Here is a 20,980-nt window from a genome sequence, read left to right on the forward strand (position 1 = left end):
ATACTTATTCAGGCCACATTCTTTGAGGCTCTATCCACAATAAACTAGTAAATGGAAGTAGCCTAGATAGATGTTCATCAGCTGATGAGTGGTTAATGAAAATGTAGTACACATACACAATGGAATTCTATTCAGTGACAAATAAAAATGAGTTCATAAAATTTGTAGGCAAATTCCTTTTGGAAGGATACTATTGCACCCCATATACGGGAAGGAGGGCCTGGGCCATTTCCCAAATGATATGAGGGATTTTAATTTCCCATTTTCTCCCCCCCCACACGTGGAGAGCTTCACTATCCCTGGGGAGTGGGTGGGGGTGGGTTGGGGTCTGGTGGGGAGCATGGGAGGATGGGAGGCCAAGGGAATGGGGCATTGATATGTACATAAGAGTGCTTCTAAAAATAAAAAAAATTAGAAATAAAAAAATTTGTAGGTAAATGTGTTGAACTGGAAAGTATACTAAGTAAGGGTACTCAGACCCAAAGATGAGAAACACTGTATGTTTTATCTTATTTGTTGACCCTAACTCTGAATCTTTAGATTTGTACATATGATCTAAAGTAAATTTAGAAGCCAAGAAAGTAGAAAAGGGAATGTTGAAAGAAGTTGTAGAGAGTTGGATAGTAAAACACTGTGATATGAATGGATAAAAGAAATCACGGTACAGTCTTAAAAGGGGAGAGAGATGAGGGTAATAGAGAGGAAGATGAGGAGAAGAGAGATAAATGACACTAAGGATGCTTTAAAAAGCCATAGAGATTGATATTAATTTGTGGACTAATCACAGTACAGTCTTAAAAGGAGAGAGAGAGATGAGGGTAATAGAGAGGAAGATAAGGGGAAAAGAGATAAATGGCACTAAGGATGCTTGAAAAAGCCATAGAGATTGATAATAATTTGTGGACTAATATACACATTTGTGTGTCTGTGCATGTATATGTGTGTGTGCATGTGCCTGTGTATGTGTGTAGTTTAAATAGAGTTATCCCAAATGGGGTGAAAATGCTCCATCCATGATGGACTATGTAATTAAAACCTCAGTGCTGACCAAGGGAAATTTCCCTTTCAGTAATGGGTTGCAACTTCTAAGAGATTACCAAAACAACACAGGCTATTGTCTGCTAGAATATGAAAGTAAGACCTTATTGATAAAGACAATATATATTTCAGACACAGAAGTTTGAGGCAGCAAGCTGATAGTGACCTGGATGCCTCTTTCATAAAGACAAGCTTTCATAGTATTGGAAGGTACTCTATGAGCTACCAAAGGAAAACAACCTGAAAGATATTTGCAATGGTGTACTGGCACTAATACATAGGGAGCAATTAACAATGTCTAAGTGGACTAGAAGCATACTCAATAGCAAGAAACTTATGACTGACACTGTAAATTTAGTCAAGAACTTGTGACTTGGGAGATCATAGACCCATAGGAATTCTTGCTACTTACATTTGTCTAAATGCAGATTCTGACTCTATTCTACAAACTTATTCTTATGCCAAAAGATAACCATATCTCACGTCCTTCATCGAAGAAGTTTATTTTTGTAGCACATAAAGGCTACTACAGAGAATGACAACATACAAAAAGCTAAAATAAAGTTCCCAGGCCTACCTAACTGCTCCATGGAATAAATGGAGCTGGACTGTAAATATAGGAAGATGACCATCCCACAGCAAACAGAGGCTGCATTGAAATGATAGGAGCAAGTGGATAAAGCTTTGCAATGTTCTGAGTTGTACATAGGATGGTATCTAAAATATTCAAATGACTTTGGTAGCAAACAAAGTTAACTGCTGGAATATCACCAAATATGATGGAAACATTGAAATCACAGAAGGAGAGACTGAGTGCATCTCCAGTGTCAATGGAGACATTTATGAAACCCAGAACATAGCAGCCTATGAACAGTCATGCATACACATCTGTAGTCATGGTGGTGGAATAGACCTTGAGGCTTACACACTGCTGCATAGTAATAATATGCCATTGATGCTAGTAGGTAGTTTTCCATGCCAGTAAAGGAAGTGAAATAGAACATTTGTGTAGCCAACCATTGTGGGACATGACCTTGTTTCTTTTAAGAAATTCAGCAATGTTAGAATAGTAGCTGAAGAATAACAAAAAATCCAGCAGAAATAGGGTACATAGGGAAAGGTACATGGGAGTGTGAAGGCAGGAGTCCAGGACAATCATCAGGATCATCCCCAGGCCCTCCCCAAATGGTGATGCTGTACATAAAGAAGAAGGTGATAAAGAGCAGAAACTGCAGACCTGGGTCATTGGTGAGTCCTAGCAGGAGGGAGTATGCCACTCTTGTACTATTCCCTATCCAAGATATTTGAGATCAATGGATGTTCTTGTGACCATAAAAATAAGAGGAATAAAATTATAAAAGGAAATGATACAAAAAGTGTAAATTATGCATATAAACCACTGATGTATGACTTGTGCCTTAAGCTTCTTCAAAGAAAATCCAGACTTCAGAATCAAGTTGAGTAAACTAATTATATCAAATTATTTATTCTATGAAGTAAGAAATACTAATAGACAATGTAGTAATGGGAGGTTTCCTGTTTCTCCAGACATTATACAGGACAAAGAAAAATGATTGACAAACTTCCAATGCAGATGGACAGTTTAAAATTTCCTGCTTTGCTGCGAAGACTGCCAGGCACACTATGGCATATAGGCTAAAGATAGATGCCCCAACATTACAGAGGAACTTTGGGTGACTGTCCAGGTAGCAAGATGTCTCTGTCAATTCTAGAGTTTATGTATTATACTTCTGTGGTCTTTGATAGAGTTAAAGACAGATAGTTATAGTTATAACTACATATAGGATATAAGACTTTAGACTCACACAGATAGGATAGATGATAAAATACTTTCCTTAAATCTTACTAAATATTAATAAATAAAATATTGTAACTATAGTTCCTGCTTGATAACTGTTCTGTTATACATAATTTGACTATGTTAAAGGTAAAACCTTTTTTTTATTTATACAGAAAAGAGATGATGGGGAAGTCCTTATGTGTATATATAAGTAAAGCATGGTTGACTAGTAGGGAAGCAAGATAGGTGGGACTAGGAGTTTAGGAGGATTCTGGGAAATGTAGCGAAGAGAGTGGTTGCCATGTGATCTTCCTAGGAAGAGGACACAAGTCTGTGTTCTTGGTGAGATAAAACCTTATAAAAATGTATATTAGTAATTATGGTTAAATAATCAAGTCAGAGCTAGCCCATTAGAAACCATAGCAAATGGCCAACAACTTCATAATTAATATAGTGTCTTGTGTGTGTGTTATTTGGAGGCTAAAGCTGCAACAGAATCCAGGCAGGATCACGCAACAATGTAGAATATTATAAAACCTTCTTCACGAATGATAACATCGACAATTTAGTAATTTGATAGAAATTTCTTGTTTAGATCAGTCTTTTGCCAAGTAATCTCTCATGATCTCAGCACCAATGACACTTCCTTATTGCTCACCTCCATAAACACTGTTGAGGACACTTTTGAAGTGAGTTTATTGGCTTTCCTTAGGAATGTATTAATTGGATTGCTACATTTATGAAAATTATAAGGTACAACAGGTTGAATAATTTCTTCCTGTTACTAAACTATTGACATCATCTGCTTTGGACTCCTGCCAACTTTTAAATGATTTGAAGTGACTGTTATTTCTCAGTTTGTCATGATTTAAATAAAATCCAGTCACTTGACTTTGTAAATATTTTTGTCACTTTCCATGAAACCTGGTATTTACATTTTCACAGTGAAGTAATAGGGTGACTAATCAAGTAATAATTTCATACATTTCACCATGTAATTGTAATGAAACAAAAAAACCTTGTTTTGGTAGGTGTTACCCAAAGGTATTTTATGTTGTTTGTGACCATTGTAAAGGGTGATGTTTCTCTGATTTCTTTCTCATCCCTTTTATCATCTGTATATACTAGGGCTACTGATTTTCTTGAGTTGATCTTGTAGGCTGCCACATTGCTGAAGGTGTTAATAAGCTGTAAGTGTTCCCTGGTAGGGATTTTTGGGTCATTTATGTAAACTCTCATATCATCTGTAAATACTGAAAGTTTGACTACTTCCTTTCCATTTTGTATCCCCTTGATCTTCTTTTGTTGTCATATGGCTCTGGCTAGAACTTCAAGTACAATATTGAAAAGGTATGCAGAAAGTGGACAGCCTTGTCTTGTTCCTGATCTTAGAGGAATCGCGTTGAGTGTCTGTCCATTTAGTTTGATGTTGGCTGTTGGTTTGCTGTATATTGCTTTTATTTATGTATGTTCTTGTTATCACAGATGTCTCCAAGACCTTTATCATGAAGGAGTGTTGGATTTTGTCAAAGGATTTTAAGCACCTAGTGAGATGATCATGAGATTTTTGTTTTTCAGCTTGTTTATACGGTAGATTACATTGATGGATTTTTGTATATTGAACCATCCCTGCATCCCTGGGATGAAACCTACTTGATCGTGGTGAATGATGTGTTCTTGGATCCGATTTGCCAGTATTTTATTGAGTATTTTTGCATCAATGTTCATGAGGGATATTGGTCTGAAGTTCTCTTTCTTAGTTGTGTCTTTGTGTGGCTCAGGGATCAATGTTATTGAAGCCTCATAGAAAGAGTTTGACAAAGACTCTTCTGCTTTTATTGCATGGAATACTTTGAGAAGAATTGGTATAAGCTGTTCTTTGAATTTCTGGTAGAATTCTGCACTGAGGCCATCTGGACCTGGGCTTTTTTTTGGTTGGGAGACTTTTGATGACTTCTTCTAGTTCCATAGGGGTTATAGGTCTATTTAAATTGCTTATCTATTCTTGAATTAATTTTGGCAAGTGATAGCTATCCAGGAAGTAGTCCATTTCCTTTAAATTTCAAATTTTGTGGAGTACAGGTTTTCAAAGTATGACCTGATGATTCTCTGAATTTCCTCAGAGTCCGTTGTTATGTCCCCCTTTTCATTTCTGATTTTGTTAATTTGCATGTTCACACTCTGCTGTTTGGTAAGTTTGGACAAAGGTTTGTCTATCTTGTTGATTTTCTCAAAGAACCAACTGTTTGTTGCATTGATTCTTTCTACTTTATTGCTTTCAGCCCTCAATTTGATTATTTCTTGGAGCCTACTCCTCCTGGGACATTTGATTCTTTGTGTTCTAGAGCTTTCAGCTATGCTGTTAGTTCTTTAGTATAACTATTTTCCAGTTTCTTCATGTGGGCACTTAGTGTTATGAACTTCCCCCATAGCACTGCTTTCAAAGTGTCCCATAGGTTTGGGTATATTATGTCTTCTTTCTCATTGAATTCTAGGAAGTTTTTAATTTCTTTTTTATTTCTTCTTTGACCCAGGAATGGTGCAGTTGTGCATTATTCAATTTCCATGAATTTGTAGGGTTTCTGCAATTTGTGTTGTTGTTGAATTCTAATTTTAATGCATGGTGGTCTGATAAGATGCATGGAGTTATTCCAATTTTTTGTAGCTGCTGAGGTTTGATATGTTGCCAAGTATGTGGTCGATTTTTGAGAAGGTTCCATGTAGTGGTGAGAAGAAAGTATATTCTTTTTTATGTGGATGAAATGTTCTATAGATGTCTGTTAATCCCAGTTGGGTCATTACTTCTATTAGACCCTTTGCTTCTTTGTTGAGTTTCTGTCTGGTATTCCTGTCTAGTGGTGATAGTGTGGTGTTGAAATCTCCCACTATAAGTGTGTGGGGCTTTATATGTGATTTAAGTTTTAGTAATGTTTCTTTACGAACTTGGATGCCTTTGTATTTGGGGCATAGATGTTCAGGATAGACACTTCATCTTGGTGGATTTCTCCTGTGATGAGTATGTAATGACCTCCTTCGTCTCTTTTGATTGATTTTATTTTAAAGTCTAATTTGTTTGATACTAGGATTGCTACCCCTGCTTGTTTCTTGGGTCCATTTGATTGAAAAAAATTTTCCCAACCTTTAACTCTCAGGTAATGTCTGTCTTTGAGGGTGAGGTGTGTTTCTTGTATGCAGCAGAAGGATGGGTTCTGTCTTTGAATCCATTCTGCTAGCCTGTGTCTTTTTATGGGTGAGTTAAGGCCATTATTGTTGAGGGATATTAATGACCATTGATTGCTCATTCTTCACTGATTTGGAATGGTTGTTGTTGGTGGAATTATGTGTGGAATTTCACCCCTTTGTTCTTTTGGCTGTTGGTAGAGAGAGATTCTCTAATGCCTATGTTTTTCTGGTTGTAGCGAACTTCCTTGGGTTAGAGTTTTCCTTCCAGAACTTTCTGTAGGGCTGGGTTAGTGGATACGTATTGCTTGAATCTAGTTTTGTCATGGAATATCTTGTTTTCTCCCTCTATAGTGATTGAGAGCTTTGCCAGGTATAGTAGTCTGGGCTGGCATCCATGGTGTCTTAGTGTTGGTAGAATATCTATCCAGGACCTTCTGTCTTTCAGAGTTTCCATGGAGAAGTCAGGTGTAATTCTGATAGGTTGCCTTTATATGTTTCTTGGCCTTTTTCCTTAGCTGCTCTTGATATTCCTTCTTTATTCTGTATATTTGGGGTCTTGATTATTATGTGGCGAAGAGACTATTTTTTGTGATCCACTCTATTTGGTGTTCTGTAAGCTTCTTGTACCTTCATTAGCATGTCTTTCCTAAGGTTGGGAAAGTTTTCTTCTATATTTTGTTGAATATTTTTTCTGTCCCTTTGAAGTGCTTTTCTTCACCTTCTTCTATACCTATTATTCTTAGGTTTGGTCTTTTCATGGTGTCCCATATTTGTTAGATGTTTTGTGTTAAAGATTTGTTGGGCTTAAAATTTTCTTTGGTTGATAAATCCATTTCTCCTAGTGTATCTTCAACACAAGACATTCTCTCTTCTATCTCTTGTATTCTGTTGGTAATGCTTGTATCGGTAGTACCTGACCATTTGCCCAGCTTAGCAATTTCCAGCCTTTCTTCCGATTGTGTTTTTCTTATTGTCTCTGAAACATTTCTATGGTATGGTGCACATATTTTAATCTTCCAAATTCTGGAAAGTAAAATACACTTATTAAATTTCATTTCTGCAAATACCTTTGGGATTACTTACTTCTGTCAATGGAGTTTGATTATAGAATGAACACTTTGGACATTTCCTTATTATTACCTTGGCTTGTTGACAAGTGATGGAAAAATCCTTCTTTAAGCCTATACTATTAACATGGTGTTTTTTATGAAATTCTGAAGCTTTTTGCACATTTCCTATTAATAAGTAATCAATCTCGTCATTAGCTTGTGTTAGAGGACCTGGCAAACCCATATGGGATTTGATGTGATATATATATATATATATATATATATATATATATATATATATATGTATGTATATATATATATGTTTTCTATTTCTGATAGAGTCCTGCAACTGTGTAAACAATGAAGTTAATTCTGTATCATCAGGAATAAAGTCAGCAGTCTCAATGTGTAAGATAACTCTCTCTGCATATTGAGAGTCAGCAACTACATTGAGAGGCTCTGTAAAATCCATAAGTATCATGAGAATGGCATACAACTCTGCCTTTTGTACAGAGTTGTAAGGGCTTTAGACTACTTTATTTATATTTTCTGATTTTGAACCTGCCTCTCCTGACTTGCTTGCATCAGTGTAGAATGTAGGAACTCCAGAGATTGGCATTTTTCTTAAAATACACGGAACGATCTAAATTGTTTTCTTTATTATTTGATTCTCTCTGTTTGGGGATAATTGTAACTAATCATTCCCAAAAAAGTTACTTCAAGCCCTTTGCCAATATTCATTATCCTTTCATAAGGAGGAAATTTCTTCATTTGTTTAAGCTATAATAATTTTCTTTGGGCCCTTCCAGTTGGTTGACGAAGCATTAATTTATCTTTTAAAATCAAATCAGAGATTTTTTTCTATAGATGTCTTCAGTTTTTTATTTTGTTTATGTGGCAGAAATATCCATTCTAATATGATATCTTCCCTCTGTATCAAAATCCATCAGGGTTACTCTGTATGAGAATAATGAGAATGCAGCCTAGTTTTGAATCCACACAGTCCACATGTGTTTCTAGTATTCTCTTTTCTACCACTGTATTTCTTTTTCAGCCTCAGCTGACAATATTCTTGAAATATAAGACCTTGTTTACTTTACAGCCATTTTTAGGTGTTTTAAATCATGCCCTACTATGCCGATAATTGTCTGTAGTTGAGAAATTTCTCCTAGTAGTTTTTGAAGATCATAAAGAGTCTTATAACAGTCTCTCCTGGTCTGTACGTTTTGCTGTCTAATTTTCTGTAGATCTGTTTTATAACATAAATAGTTAATAGAATCTCCTCTTTGTATTATTGGGAGGCAATCTGTAATCCCCAGCAAGGTAAAATTTCCTTTACTGCCTTAAACATCTTTTCCAGTGTTCCTTCTATCGAATCAGTCAGCATATAATGATAAATTATGGATTGCAGAAATTGTGAATTATTTCCAAAGGGTTTGCACAAAATACTGGCATAAAGTTAGCCTATTTAACATTCCTTGTGGAAAAATCTTCCATTGAAATCTCCTAATTGGTTGAGAATTGTTATAGGTAGGCATTGTGAAAGCAAATTTTCTCCTATATTTTCTTGTGAAGGTATAGTAAAGAAGTCATCTTTTAGAACAACTGCTATAACTGACCATCCTTTAGGTATCAGAGAAGGTAATGGCATCCCAGGCCATACAGAGCCCATAGACTGAATAACTGTATTGATGGCTCTCAGATCAGTAAGCATTCTCCATTTACCAGACTTCTTTTTGATAATAAATACAGGAGAATTCCACAGACTTGTGATTCTTCAAAATGTTCAGCATTTAGCTGTACCTGAACCAGCTTTTCTAAAGCCTCTAGCTTCTCAGAGGTCATAGGTCATTGCCCTAACCAGACAGGCTCATCTGTTAATCATTTTAAGCATAGTGCTTTTGATTCCTCTGTAGGTTTGGCAGTACCATGCTGTTTCTGTACAGTCTGTGTGTTTGGTATCTATTTTTGTAGCGTCTTACAATATTTTTTCTACCACTAAGAGCTTGTTTATGATTCATATCTGATGTTAGTCTGGGTATTCCATTGTTGCAGTAAATCATGATCCCAGAGATTTATAGCATTGTCTGCAACATATGCACTCAGTCTTTCTCTTTGTCCTTCTGGCCCTATATAGCCAATCCATCTCATTCTTTGTTTTATTTGAGAGAGGGTTCCAATCCCTAAGAATTGAATGTTTACCTCTTATAGAGGCCATCTTGGAGGCCAAGATACTTGAGTTATAATAGCAACATCCATCTCTGTTTCAACCAAACCTATCAGCATAATGTAATCTATACTCTTAATTTTGGTCTTTTATCATTTATAGAAGTCTGCCAAATTATATGTTTTTTTTTGTTTTTTCCAGTTATAATTGGTTCAGTAGCTAATCTATCATCCAGAGCATCATTATTCTGTACAATAGGCAGTGGTTTTCTAGCTGTCTTGAGAGAGATGGTCTTCCACAGTGACAGGGAGTGACCAGACCACTTTCCACATGGGGGCCTTCGAGAGACCCCCCAGGGAGTTTCCCAGTTTTAAAGGGTTACCTTTTCTGTCTGTGGTCCAGTGTCAGCCTTTGGCACATCTCCTACATAATCCAGAAGGCTGAGGCCTTCTGTTTGAATCATTCCTAGGAGGAACGTTATCTCAAGAATGTTTTGCCTACAATTTCTTCTCAGATATCCTATTCTACCACAGTTAAAGCATCTGGCATTTTGATATCTTTTTAAACTTCTGGAGATTGCTTCTCCTATCCAAGTTTCTATCTCCTCGAGGTTAAGTACTTAGCATCTTGGCACCTCTTCAAACCTTTAGAAATTGCCTCTCCTACCCAATGTGGTTCCCTATCTCCCTGGCTCTTAACAACCCTCATGACTACTCCTCTCCAATATTCCATGACCCTTAGTGAGAAGTGATATAGATGGCCTACTTAAGGATGAACAGTCTACAGTCAAAAAGTAATAAGGCCTGTGTATAGAATCACAAGAAATTTTGCCATCAGTTCACTTGATTATAGAAGGCAAAAACACACATTATGGGGTTTTGTGTGTGTGAAGGCTGGAAACAAGGAAATTTTGTGAATTAATGACGGTAACATTCAAAGACATGAGAAAGGGAAAGGGGTTTGGACCAAGGGCTTGAGACTGGTAGCTCTAGTACCTAATATGTCAGAAGATAGATGTCTTTCTTGGACACAGAAAGGAAGACAGGAAGAGGAAGGTGAGCAGAGGAGGCAAGGAGAGAAAGATAGAGACATACAGAGAGGCATAGAGTTTCTAATTCTTTGTACCTCTATCAGTTTTGATATGGGTATACATGTTGAATTAGGACAAACTTCTGTGCTGAGATCACAGCTTCTGGGAGTAGTTACTTTGAGAAATGTTGGTAAAAAGCTCTCAGAAAGAGATAGGATGTGACGTTTTTGTTACTTATATTTTCCCCATTGGATTGTCTTTTGTTTTGAGTATCTTGCTATGTAACTTAAGTTAGCTTCAAATAATTAAGCCATGCATATCAGCCTCTTTACTACTGAGAATCCATGTGTTTGTCACCATATTTGACAGGAATGCTTTCATTATTAAAGTATTACCTAATATAGTTAAACTAAATCATAATATTATCACATAAAGGCAAAATGCATTTCAGTCTGAAAAACTGGCACATCTCTGTCAATGTGTCATCCCACTTGAGGGACTTTTCATGAACTTCTGTGTAGATCTTTATGTTCTTGTTTTACAAACATTTCACTGACACACAGTAGAAATAAACTGATGAAAGATGAACTAGTATATATATATTTTTTCTTTGTATTTGATAAGAAAACCCCAGCACCATTAGCGTTATCATTTTAGTTCTATGAATCTGCATATCTGTTTTCCTTTAAGGTATCATCAGGAAACTGAATTCAGAATTGGTTTTTGTAAACAAAGGAGCAGCAGAGAAACCACCAAAATGACTGCTCTATGACTGGGGGGGAGGAGGTATTTAAGATAAGAGATAACACCCAGAGGCATCTGAAAGAGTACAGAGAAGAGAGTGAAAGAAGCATACTGGGCATGGTCATGGTTATTTGCAAAAGAAGCAAAAGTAGCAAGAAAGCTAATAGTGACAATAGTGGGGCCAGGGGAAATTTTTTATCTCATATATAGAACCAACAGGCATCTGGGAAAAGGGAAAACTGCGGCCTACAAGAGCCTGGGAATTATCATAGTGGAAGAGGAGTTATGGAGGTGAAAAGGACCATAAGGCTGTAATGAACTTTAAAATGCATAAAAAATATAGGTGTGTAGGGAGTGAAGGTGATACATGCACAAATATAGAAGGGAAGCAGTGGCAATTTTGGCTCTTGGCAGTTTCCTGGAAAATGTTGACCTTAGGCTTTTACCTGTCCACCAGAAGGCTACCTTAAGCTGAGCCTAGACAGTCATTTCTGGACATATGCAATGACATTTGTAGTTTGGGAAATTGGAGTTTCCTTTAAAATTGGACAGTTTTAAATGTAAATCAATATGCTACTTTCTTAAGCTGAGAGACTAAGTTAGATCCTCAGAACCTATGTGGTAGAAACAGAACAGCTTTCCACAATCTGTCTTCTGACTTTCAAATGAGTGATGTGGAATGCCACAGGCACACACACACACACACACACACACACACACACACACACAGAGAGAGAGAGAGAGATGGGTGGGTAGATAGATGATTGATAGATGCATAGACAGATATATGATAACTGATAAATATATAGAAGAATGAATAGATTAATAGAAGGATATATAGACAATAAATAGATAAATGATCAATAGATAAAAAATCAAATCTGAAATGAATCAAGATATTGCATGTTTCAAATGTGTAAAATCAACATTGCAATGCATTGCAAATGTCATTTTGGCATTCTTTCTGAAATATTCCTTCTGAATGCACTATTGACTTCTTTTATTCTTCAGGCTATAGACTAAAGGATACAACATGGAGGTGACCATGGTGTAGAGCACAGTTTTTCCTTGTCTGTGGCATGACTGGAGCTAGACTGCAAGTACATAAAAATTTCAGTCCAATAGAAATAAGAAACAGAAGTGAAATGGATGTCACGGGTGTTAATGGTTTCCTGATGTCCTTAAGTTGAGTGCATCTTTAGGATTGTGATAAAAATCATTAGATAGGATACTAATATGACAATGAGAGTGAAAACAGCTTCACAAGAATCATAAGAATCATCTTGTTTGAATAGCTATCAGAGTAAGACAGCACCATGACTGGAGGCATATTGCAGAAAACATGATGGACCACATCTTCCTCACAGAATGAGAGACTGAAAGTGACCCTAGTATGGATTTGGGAATTCAAGAAACCACAGTTATATCATCCTGCAATAATCCATGTACACAGACATGCAATTATGGTAGTGACATAATTTAGGGACTTACACACTGAATCATAGTGATCAGGACTTACTCACTGAATCATAGTGGTCATAGGCCATAAAGGTCAGAAGGTAATTTTCTACTGCACCAACGGTTAAAAAAAATAACATCTGAACAACATCTTTCATTTCCTTGTTGCAGGAAGTGACCTATCCCTAAATCAAATTAGATGTAGTAATAATAGAAAAGGTTACATGTGGTAGAATTTAAAGATTTCTAATTGATCTACTACCCATGCTTGAATTTTTAATACTTCATAAAAAGAGATGGAGACTATTTAATTACTTGATAAAAACAATGTGTAGATGATCTCCTAATTTACCTATGAGCTCATTAAAACTCACTTTCTCTGTTGCTCATTTTCCAATGGCTGCTCTAGACTGGTGCTTTCGATATACATTCCATGTGTCCTCTCAACAATATTAGAATTTGGTGATCATTGCCTTCATGTAAATTATGAAGCACAGTCAATCAAGTAATTTATTTATGTTACTCAAGTATGAGATGTGAGTCTTTGATTTGGGTACATAGCTATTTAACCCATTCAGATTTCCAAGTATCAGAGACCAAGTGGAATGTTAATTAAATTGAAAATAATATAAAATATGATTGTATGTTTGCCTTTGCAAGAATTCAGCATTACTTGAGTTACAGGATTCTGTTTCTATTACTAAGAATGTGTTCATAGTACAGTCTTTTGTCCTGGAGTAGGATGCCCTCTAAAGCTGTGAGTTAGCAATAAATATATTTTCTCTTTTTCTTTATCAATGTATTTGATACTAGCATAAGCATAGTTTATCAGAAACTCTAAAATTCCTCATACTTTCTCCACATCCTTCCCACTCTTCTTCCATGCAGCGGTCTTAAAACCAACACTGTTGAACATGATATATTTCTTGAACATCATACAAAAATATGATTTTCTCCCTTTTCTCGTCTCCCTCTTACCAGCAGCTGCTAGATTTTCAAGTTGACTGTGTTCTTGTTTTTCTCTCAAACTCTTAAAAAATTATTCTTCTTCTAAGAAGATACTTATTAAAGGATATGGCCTCAAACTCACAAATATTCACCTGCCTTTGCCTCTTGAGTGATGGGATTAAAGGCATGTGCCACCACCACCTAATTTATGTGTGCTTATTTATCAGTATTAATAGGAATATAAATATGAAATGAATAAAAATTATAGTTACCGGTTCTTGTTTCATACATATGTGTTAAAAGAATGCTTAAAACTAAAGTTCCATTTTAGTTCCATATTGACATATAAATTTACTCCACTTTATGTTTTTTTAATAATTTTTTATTTAAATTAGCAACAAGCTTGCTTCACCTGTCAATTCCAGCTCCCTCTCCCTTCTCTCCTCTCCCATCCAATCCCCACTCCATTCCCCAGGGAGGTTGAGGCTCTCCATGAGGATATCCAAAGTCTGTCATTTCATTCAGGGCAGGACGTAGGCCCTTCCCCATGAGTCCAGGCTGAGAGAGCATCCCTCATTGTGGGAGGGGAGCCCAAAGTCCTTTTTTTATTTAATAAACTGTTTTCATCATCCCTTTTTCCTTTAATATAACACACAGTAGGTGTTGCTGCCCAATTCCTTTTCTGTGAACTGCACTTAGCACTGCCAATGTTTATGTAATATATAAGGTTACCAGTTCATTGGAAGCAAGGATAGTTCCACGGTTTGAATGTGACATAATCAAGTTAGCCATGGAATTCTGGTTATACAGTTCATTTTCAGGTAGTTAACAGAACATTTTTACATTCTCTGAGACATGGAGAATGGAAGAAATAGCAGTAATATCCATGAACTTCTGAACCTCTGTTAATTCTCACCCTTTAAAGGAAGGGCCACACATGCTTTAAAAAGCAAAAATGAAAAGATTGCATATCTCATAAAATTTATCACTTGTGACTTAAGAAAAAAAAGATATGTCTACATGAAATCATATCAATTAAAAGTCGATTAATATAACTTTATTTATGATTGTTTATCCTTAGCCATGCATAAAGATTGACAGAAAATCTTTAGTCAGGAGGCAGCAATGAAAGAGATAACAGTGAAAATCCTGCAAATACACAAATTAACTCTTCGAAAAATGGACATACAGCATATTGTTATTTAAGAAGATAATGCATGCCCGGGCTTTGGTGGCGCACGCCTTTAATCCCAGCACTTGGGAGATAGAGGCAGGCGGATCTCTGTGAGTTTGAGGCCGGGCTGGACTGACAGCCTCCAAAACAATACAGAGAAACCCTGTCTTGTAAAAACAAAAACAAAAACCATAAAAAGAAGATAATGCATGAAGAATAAAAAACTATGTAGATTTTGACATCTCTGGATATTTCTTTCATTTGGAATACCGGAGGATCCTCTTTTCCTTTCTAGGAAAGAAAAAAATTAAAACTGTAGGCAACTTAGTCCATGATGTTCTGATGTCATACAACAGATTATTCCAGTTTTTGTAGCAGTTGAGACTTGCTTTGTGACCAAGTGCATGATCCGTTTTGGCAAAGGTTCCATGAGGTGCTGCGAAAAAGGTATATGCTTTTGTTTCTGAATGACATGCTCCTTAGATAGATTAGTTGCATTTGAATAGTAATGTCTGTTATTTCCATTTAGTTTATGTCTGGATGAACTGTACATTGGTGAGAGTAGGTGCTGAAACCTCCCACTACTAATGTGTAGGGGTTTGTGTGTTATTTAAACTTTAACAATTTTACAAATGTGCGTGCCTTATACTTGGGGCATAGATGGAGACAACATCTTGATGGATATTTCCTTTGATGCTTTTGAAATGCCCTATTCCATCTCTTTTGTTTTATAGGCAATTTGCTTAGCTATTAAGATAGCTACACAAGTTTGATTTTAGGTTTACTTGTTTGAAAAGACTTTTATACAAATCTTTAACTCTGAGTTAATGTCTAGCTTTGACGTTGAAGTGTGTTTCTTGTATGCAGTAGAAGGATGGTTCCCATTTTCATCTCCATTCTGCTAGGCTGTAGTTTTTTATTAGTGAATGATTCCATTGATATTGAGAGATATTAATGACCAGTGATTATAAACTCCTGTTATTTTGTTGTTGCTGGTGGTGGTGGCGGTGGTGGCGGTGGTGTGTGTGTGTGTGTGTGTGTGTGTGTGTGTGTGTGTGTGTGTATGTATGTATGTGTGTGTGTGTGTGTGTTTACAGGTGTGTCCCTTCTTTGGGTTTTGCTGGAGTGGGATTATCTATTGCCTGGTTTTCCTGGGTATTTTCTTTCTAATACCTTCTATAGAGCTGAATTTGTGGGTAGATATTGTTTGAATTTGAATTTTGTTTCCTCTATGGTAATTGAAAAATTGTCTGGGTGTAGTAGTCTGGACAGGTACTAGTGGTTTCTTAGAGTCTGCAAGATGTCTCTCTAGACCTTTCTGTCTTTTAGAGTCTCCATTGATAAGTTAGGTGTAATTTTGATAGGTCTGCCTTCATATAGCACTGGGCTTTTTTCCTTTGCTGTTTTTACTATTCTTTCTTTATTCTGTATGATTAGTATTTTGATTATTATATGAAGAGGGGAATTTTTTCTGATTCAGTGTATTCAGTTTTCTGTAAGCTTCTTGTACCATTATAAGCTTGTCCATTTTAGGGTTAGGAAAATTTTCTGCTATGATTTTGTTAAAAATATTTTCTGAGCTTTGACCTGAGAATATTTGCCTTCCTCTTTTCCTGTTTTTCTTAGGTGTGTTATTTTTCTAGTGTCCCAGATTTCCTGAATGTCTTGTGTTAGAAGTTTTTTTTCATTTAACATTTTGTCTGACTAATGAATATATTCCCTCTGCTATATCTTCAATATCTGAGAGTCTCTCTTCCATCTCCTGTATTCTGTTGATGATGCTTTTATTTGTAGTAACTGTTCATGTACCCACATTTTCTATTTCCCTAATTCCCTCAGTTTATGTTTTCTTTATTACTTCTATTTCCATTTTCATATCTTGAACTGTTCTTTTCACTTGTTTATTCATTTTGGGATGGAGTGGTTTCTTGTCATTCTTTGAAGGATTTATTGATTTCTGCCATTTTATGTGTCTTTTCCTCAACTTCTTTAAGTTATTTTTTTTCATTTTCTCTTTAAGTACCTCTATTGTTATAAAGTTATTTTAAGATCATTTTCTTATGCTTCAGCTGCATTGGAAATTTCAGGTCTTATTATAGGATATTGTGGTCTGATAGTGACATATTGGCCTTTCTCTAATCATTGCATTTATCCCTCTGGATTTGAGATAATTAAGGGTCTAGGTGATGACTCCTACATTTGTCTTTGTTGAGTGTGTGTTTTGTTCCTTGGTTTCTGTTTCCTCTTTAGTCTTCTGGCCTAACTGGCCAAGGGTTCTAGTGACTGGAAATTCTTGAGGTCCAGGAGAGTGTCTCCACTGCAGATGTTGGCACCCTGAGTCCCTAGACCCAGCAACACCTCTGCTAAACTCTATGTCTTCTTCTAAAGTTGAAAGACAGAATATGGAGCCCAAGGGTGGGGGTGATCTGGAATTGTTCGGAGGGCTTTATGGAGTGTTAGCAGGCAGTTGTAAGTATCCTATCTGTGGTCACTAGGACCAGCCTTGCCTCATGTAAAGTCTAAGCTTTCTTCCAAATTTTTAGGTCAGAATATGGAGCCCAGGGCAGGCCTTATAGTCTAGCCTTGTTGGGTATGATTCAAGGAGTATTATCAGGCAGTGAGCAATATCTTGCTTGGGGTCTCTAGAACAAGACTAGCTGTAGGGAAAGCTTCACTGGATGTGGTGCATGGGGAGGGCAGGACACTTGATGTGCCCTGAGGACCAGGGTCTGGTTAGTGGGGATGCCAGCTGGGAGGAGATCACTCACCTGTACTTCAAACTGGTATGAACTTTACCTGGGCCAATGGAGTCTGCAGTATTAATGGGGAAGAGATGGCTCTGGGGAGGATGATCAGATGGGAAGGGGAGGGGTTAGGTTTCAGGGTGGGTCTTAGGGAAACAGAATCCAGGAAGCATGTGGCAGCCCAGCTGGTTTGTGAGTCTCGTACTTTTTCATCTACTTATGAGGACTAGACCAAAATCATGGAATTCTATCAGTGTTCACATCATAGTCTTGTAGGACTTGAGTAACATTGCTCTAGCCTCTTCTGGCTTTCAGAGTTTCCATCAACAAATCAGCTATTCTTCTAATTGGTTTTCCTTTATATATGATTTGCCTTTTTTCTTGATGCTTTCAAAGTAATTTGGAGTGAATACTTAGTGTTTTAACTATGATATTCCATGGAAATTTTCTTTTATTGTCTTGTTTATTTGGTAATCTGTGCACTTCTTCTATCTATATGGGTGTGCATTTCTTTAGTTTGGGGGCATTTTCTTCTATGATCTCTTTAAGGACCTGGTTTTGTTCATTGACTTGGGATTCTTCTCCTCATCTATCTTTATAAGTCAAATGTTTGTTTCTTTTTTGTTATTTTTCACTCTTGCATTCCATGTATGTTCCTTTCCTACAATTTCAATATTTTTCATATCACTTGATTAATTGGTATAGATTCTCTATTTTATCCTTTATTTATTAATTCCACTTGCAATGCTTTCCTTTAATTTTTCTATTTGAGTTATTGGGTTTTTCAATTCAATTTTCTTTTCAGCCTGAGTCTTTCTAAATGTTACTATCTTCTGTCTGAATTCTGTTCTCAAGACCTGGGTTATCTTACCACTGTGAAAAATTAATTTATAAATCATTGTCCTAGAATTCTCTCAACATTTTTCTGCCCTTTCATCAGAATAATTATGAAATAGATAAAAATATGAATAGAATTTGTAGAAAATACTGGTCATTTCTCTTCACTAAGACTAATTTTTGAATAAAATTTTTATTTTACTTCACCAGTTAAAGGTTTTTATGAAGGCCAGGCAATAATTGCAAACTTGTCCTAGGTTTTCCTCCAGATTAATCCCATCAGTCTCCAACTCACCCTATGGTTATTTACTAAGTCCTAGAATATATATTTGGAAGAGTTACACTGGACAGGGGCCACAACTTGTTCACATAACTTTTTTGGAAGTCACTACAACTCCCTTTACCTAGTAAATGTTAAAGCAAAAGCAATATAATATTACTAGAATATTGTAGAAGTTGATGACACCATTAAGATCTTAAAAGATGAATGGGTATGCAACCTTATTGTGTACTATTGAGCTCATCCTCTTAGCCTCTGCAGAAAATCAATGGCCCTTGGAATTTAACAAAAAAATTACAAAGCATACTTAATCAGCTGTTGATTCAAATTACAGCTACTATGTCAGCGATAGTTTCATTGTTCTAGCAATTAACACTCCTTCTTGTACTTCATTCACAGATATATTGATAGCAAATGTTTTTTTTCATACCTGTCAATGATTAGTAGGAAAAGTTTTTACAATTGGGTGACCATGTCTCAAGAAAGTTAATCATTTTCCCAAAGTACAAAATTTTTTACAGCTCTACAACCTCATGGAATTTTGATAAATCAACATAGTGATAAGTATGTAGAAACTTCAGCAGACTTATGGATAAGATATATATATATACATATATATATATATATATATATATATATATATATATATATATATAATTCCAGGTTGTAGAAAGTCAATTCAAAAAATATCCAAAGTTCTTCTGTCTTAAAGAATTTTCTAGAAATAAAATAGTATGGAACATATTGACACAGTTCTATAGAAAAGAATAAATTATTGTACCTGTACTTTCATATAAAACAAAAATTTCACACTACCTATGTGTCCTCTAAGGGTTGTGGGGGTCAATATATTCTTCATTTAAGTTTATTCTTTGAGATCATTTATCTAATGATCTGAAATTTGTAATTCTGTGCAGAGGCTAGAAAAACAGATCACTGTATAACAGAATACACTAAACAACCTACAAATCAACATGTTGGGTACCAGAAATAAATATAAAATACCTGAATATATGCAAATTAACAAAATTAACTTCAGAAAAGACAAAACAAATACAGAAATTAAATTAGTAATGACAAACATTCAAATAAAGACACTTCCAGGGACTGAAAATATGAATAGTAAACTTTTCCAGTACATACATAGTAGTATCTACTACAAAGTAATATGTGAGTACAAAAAATGATAAGCTAATGACATGCATTAGATTTGTATGGCCACTGAAACAAAGCACAGCAAACTCAAAATATCCCAGTGAACAACCTTAGAGGTATATTTCAACAGAGATTTAAAAAAATCCAGTCTAGTTCACAGTAAAGATCAACTATCACTCTGTACCAGAAGAGGAAAGTACAAAGAAACTGATGAATGTATTAATAACAAATCAACTAAAAAAAACAAAGATTTTTTTACTCAGACTTTATGCTTCTAAACAAAATGTTCCTTGATTCCCAGGACAAAATGAAATTCAGTGGCATGAATAACAAGTCAGATCTTGAAGCACTATGTTCAAAATATAACACAGTATATCAAAAGACCTGATAAGAATGAATTTTAATATTTTATATCAAAAAATATTTAATGTCATAACTATAATGGTTATTTTTCCTTCAGAATCAATTTCATGAATGCTCTCTTGACCTCTTTGTTCCTCAGGCTATAAACTAGAGGGTTTAGCATAGGGATGACCATGGTGTAGAACACAGACACAATTTTGTCAGTGTCCATTGCGTGGCTAGAGCTGGGCTGCAAATACATGAAGATAATTGTTCCATAGAAAATAGAAACTGCAGTGAAGTGGGAGATACAGGTGGAAATAGCCTTTTGATGCCCTGTTCCTGAATGCATCTTTACTATCGTTATAATAATTATGCTGTAGGATAGTGATATTATTATGAGAGCAAAAAAGATAGTGAAGCTGGCTAGACAAATAAGAACTAGTTCATTAACATGTTTATCAGAGCAAGAGAGAGCCATGACTGCTGGCATATCACAGAAAAAATGATGGACCATATAGAACCCACAAAAGAATAGACTTAATGTGTTTCCAGTATAGATACAAGCACTCAGAAAGCCACAGACATAGCATCCTGTAATCAGCCATGCACAAATACCTGTAGTCATGGTGCTGGTATAGTGCAGGGGCTTGCATACTGCTGCATAGCGATCATAAGCCATTAAGGCCAACAGGTAATTTTCCACAGTAGCAAAGCCTGCAAAAAAGAACATCTGAGCCGTACAGTCCTTGTAAGACATGATCTTATCTCCTAGTAGGAGCCCAGCCATGACTTTGGGAGTGATAGCTGAAGAGTAACCAAGATCAACAAGGGAAAGATTTCCCAGAAAAATGTACATGGGAGTATGAAGCCGAGAGTCCAATAGAATCAGAAGGAACATCCCCAGGTTTCCCAACAGGGTAATGATGTAGATGATGAAGAAGGTGATAAAGAGGGGAAGCTGAAGGCCTGGGTCATTGGTGAGTCCTATGAGGAAGAACTGTGTCACTTCTGTCATGTTTTTCATAAT

The 20,980-nt window shown here is 36.0% G+C and overlaps 1 protein-coding gene and 1 pseudogene across 1 annotated transcript; both read right to left on the reverse strand.

The window, feature by feature from the left end:
- Window positions 1–1,615: 1,615 nt before the first annotated feature.
- Window positions 1,616–9,289, reverse strand: LOC110341883 (annotated as a pseudogene).
- Window positions 9,290–20,053: 10,764 nt separating this feature from the next.
- On the reverse strand, window positions 20,054–20,980 carry LOC101829651 (olfactory receptor 5B2-like). The gene has a single exon (XM_005063797.3). It carries the CDS (start codon window positions 20,975–20,977, stop codon window positions 20,054–20,056), a length of 924 nt encoding a protein of 307 aa, XP_005063854.1. The 5' UTR covers window positions 20,978–20,980.

Source organism: Mesocricetus auratus, unplaced genomic scaffold (genome assembly GCF_017639785.1).
Source record: "Mesocricetus auratus isolate SY011 unplaced genomic scaffold, BCM_Maur_2.0 Super-Scaffold_4256, whole genome shotgun sequence".
In the NCBI taxonomy this organism is placed as follows: Eukaryota; Metazoa; Chordata; class Mammalia; order Rodentia; family Cricetidae; genus Mesocricetus; species Mesocricetus auratus.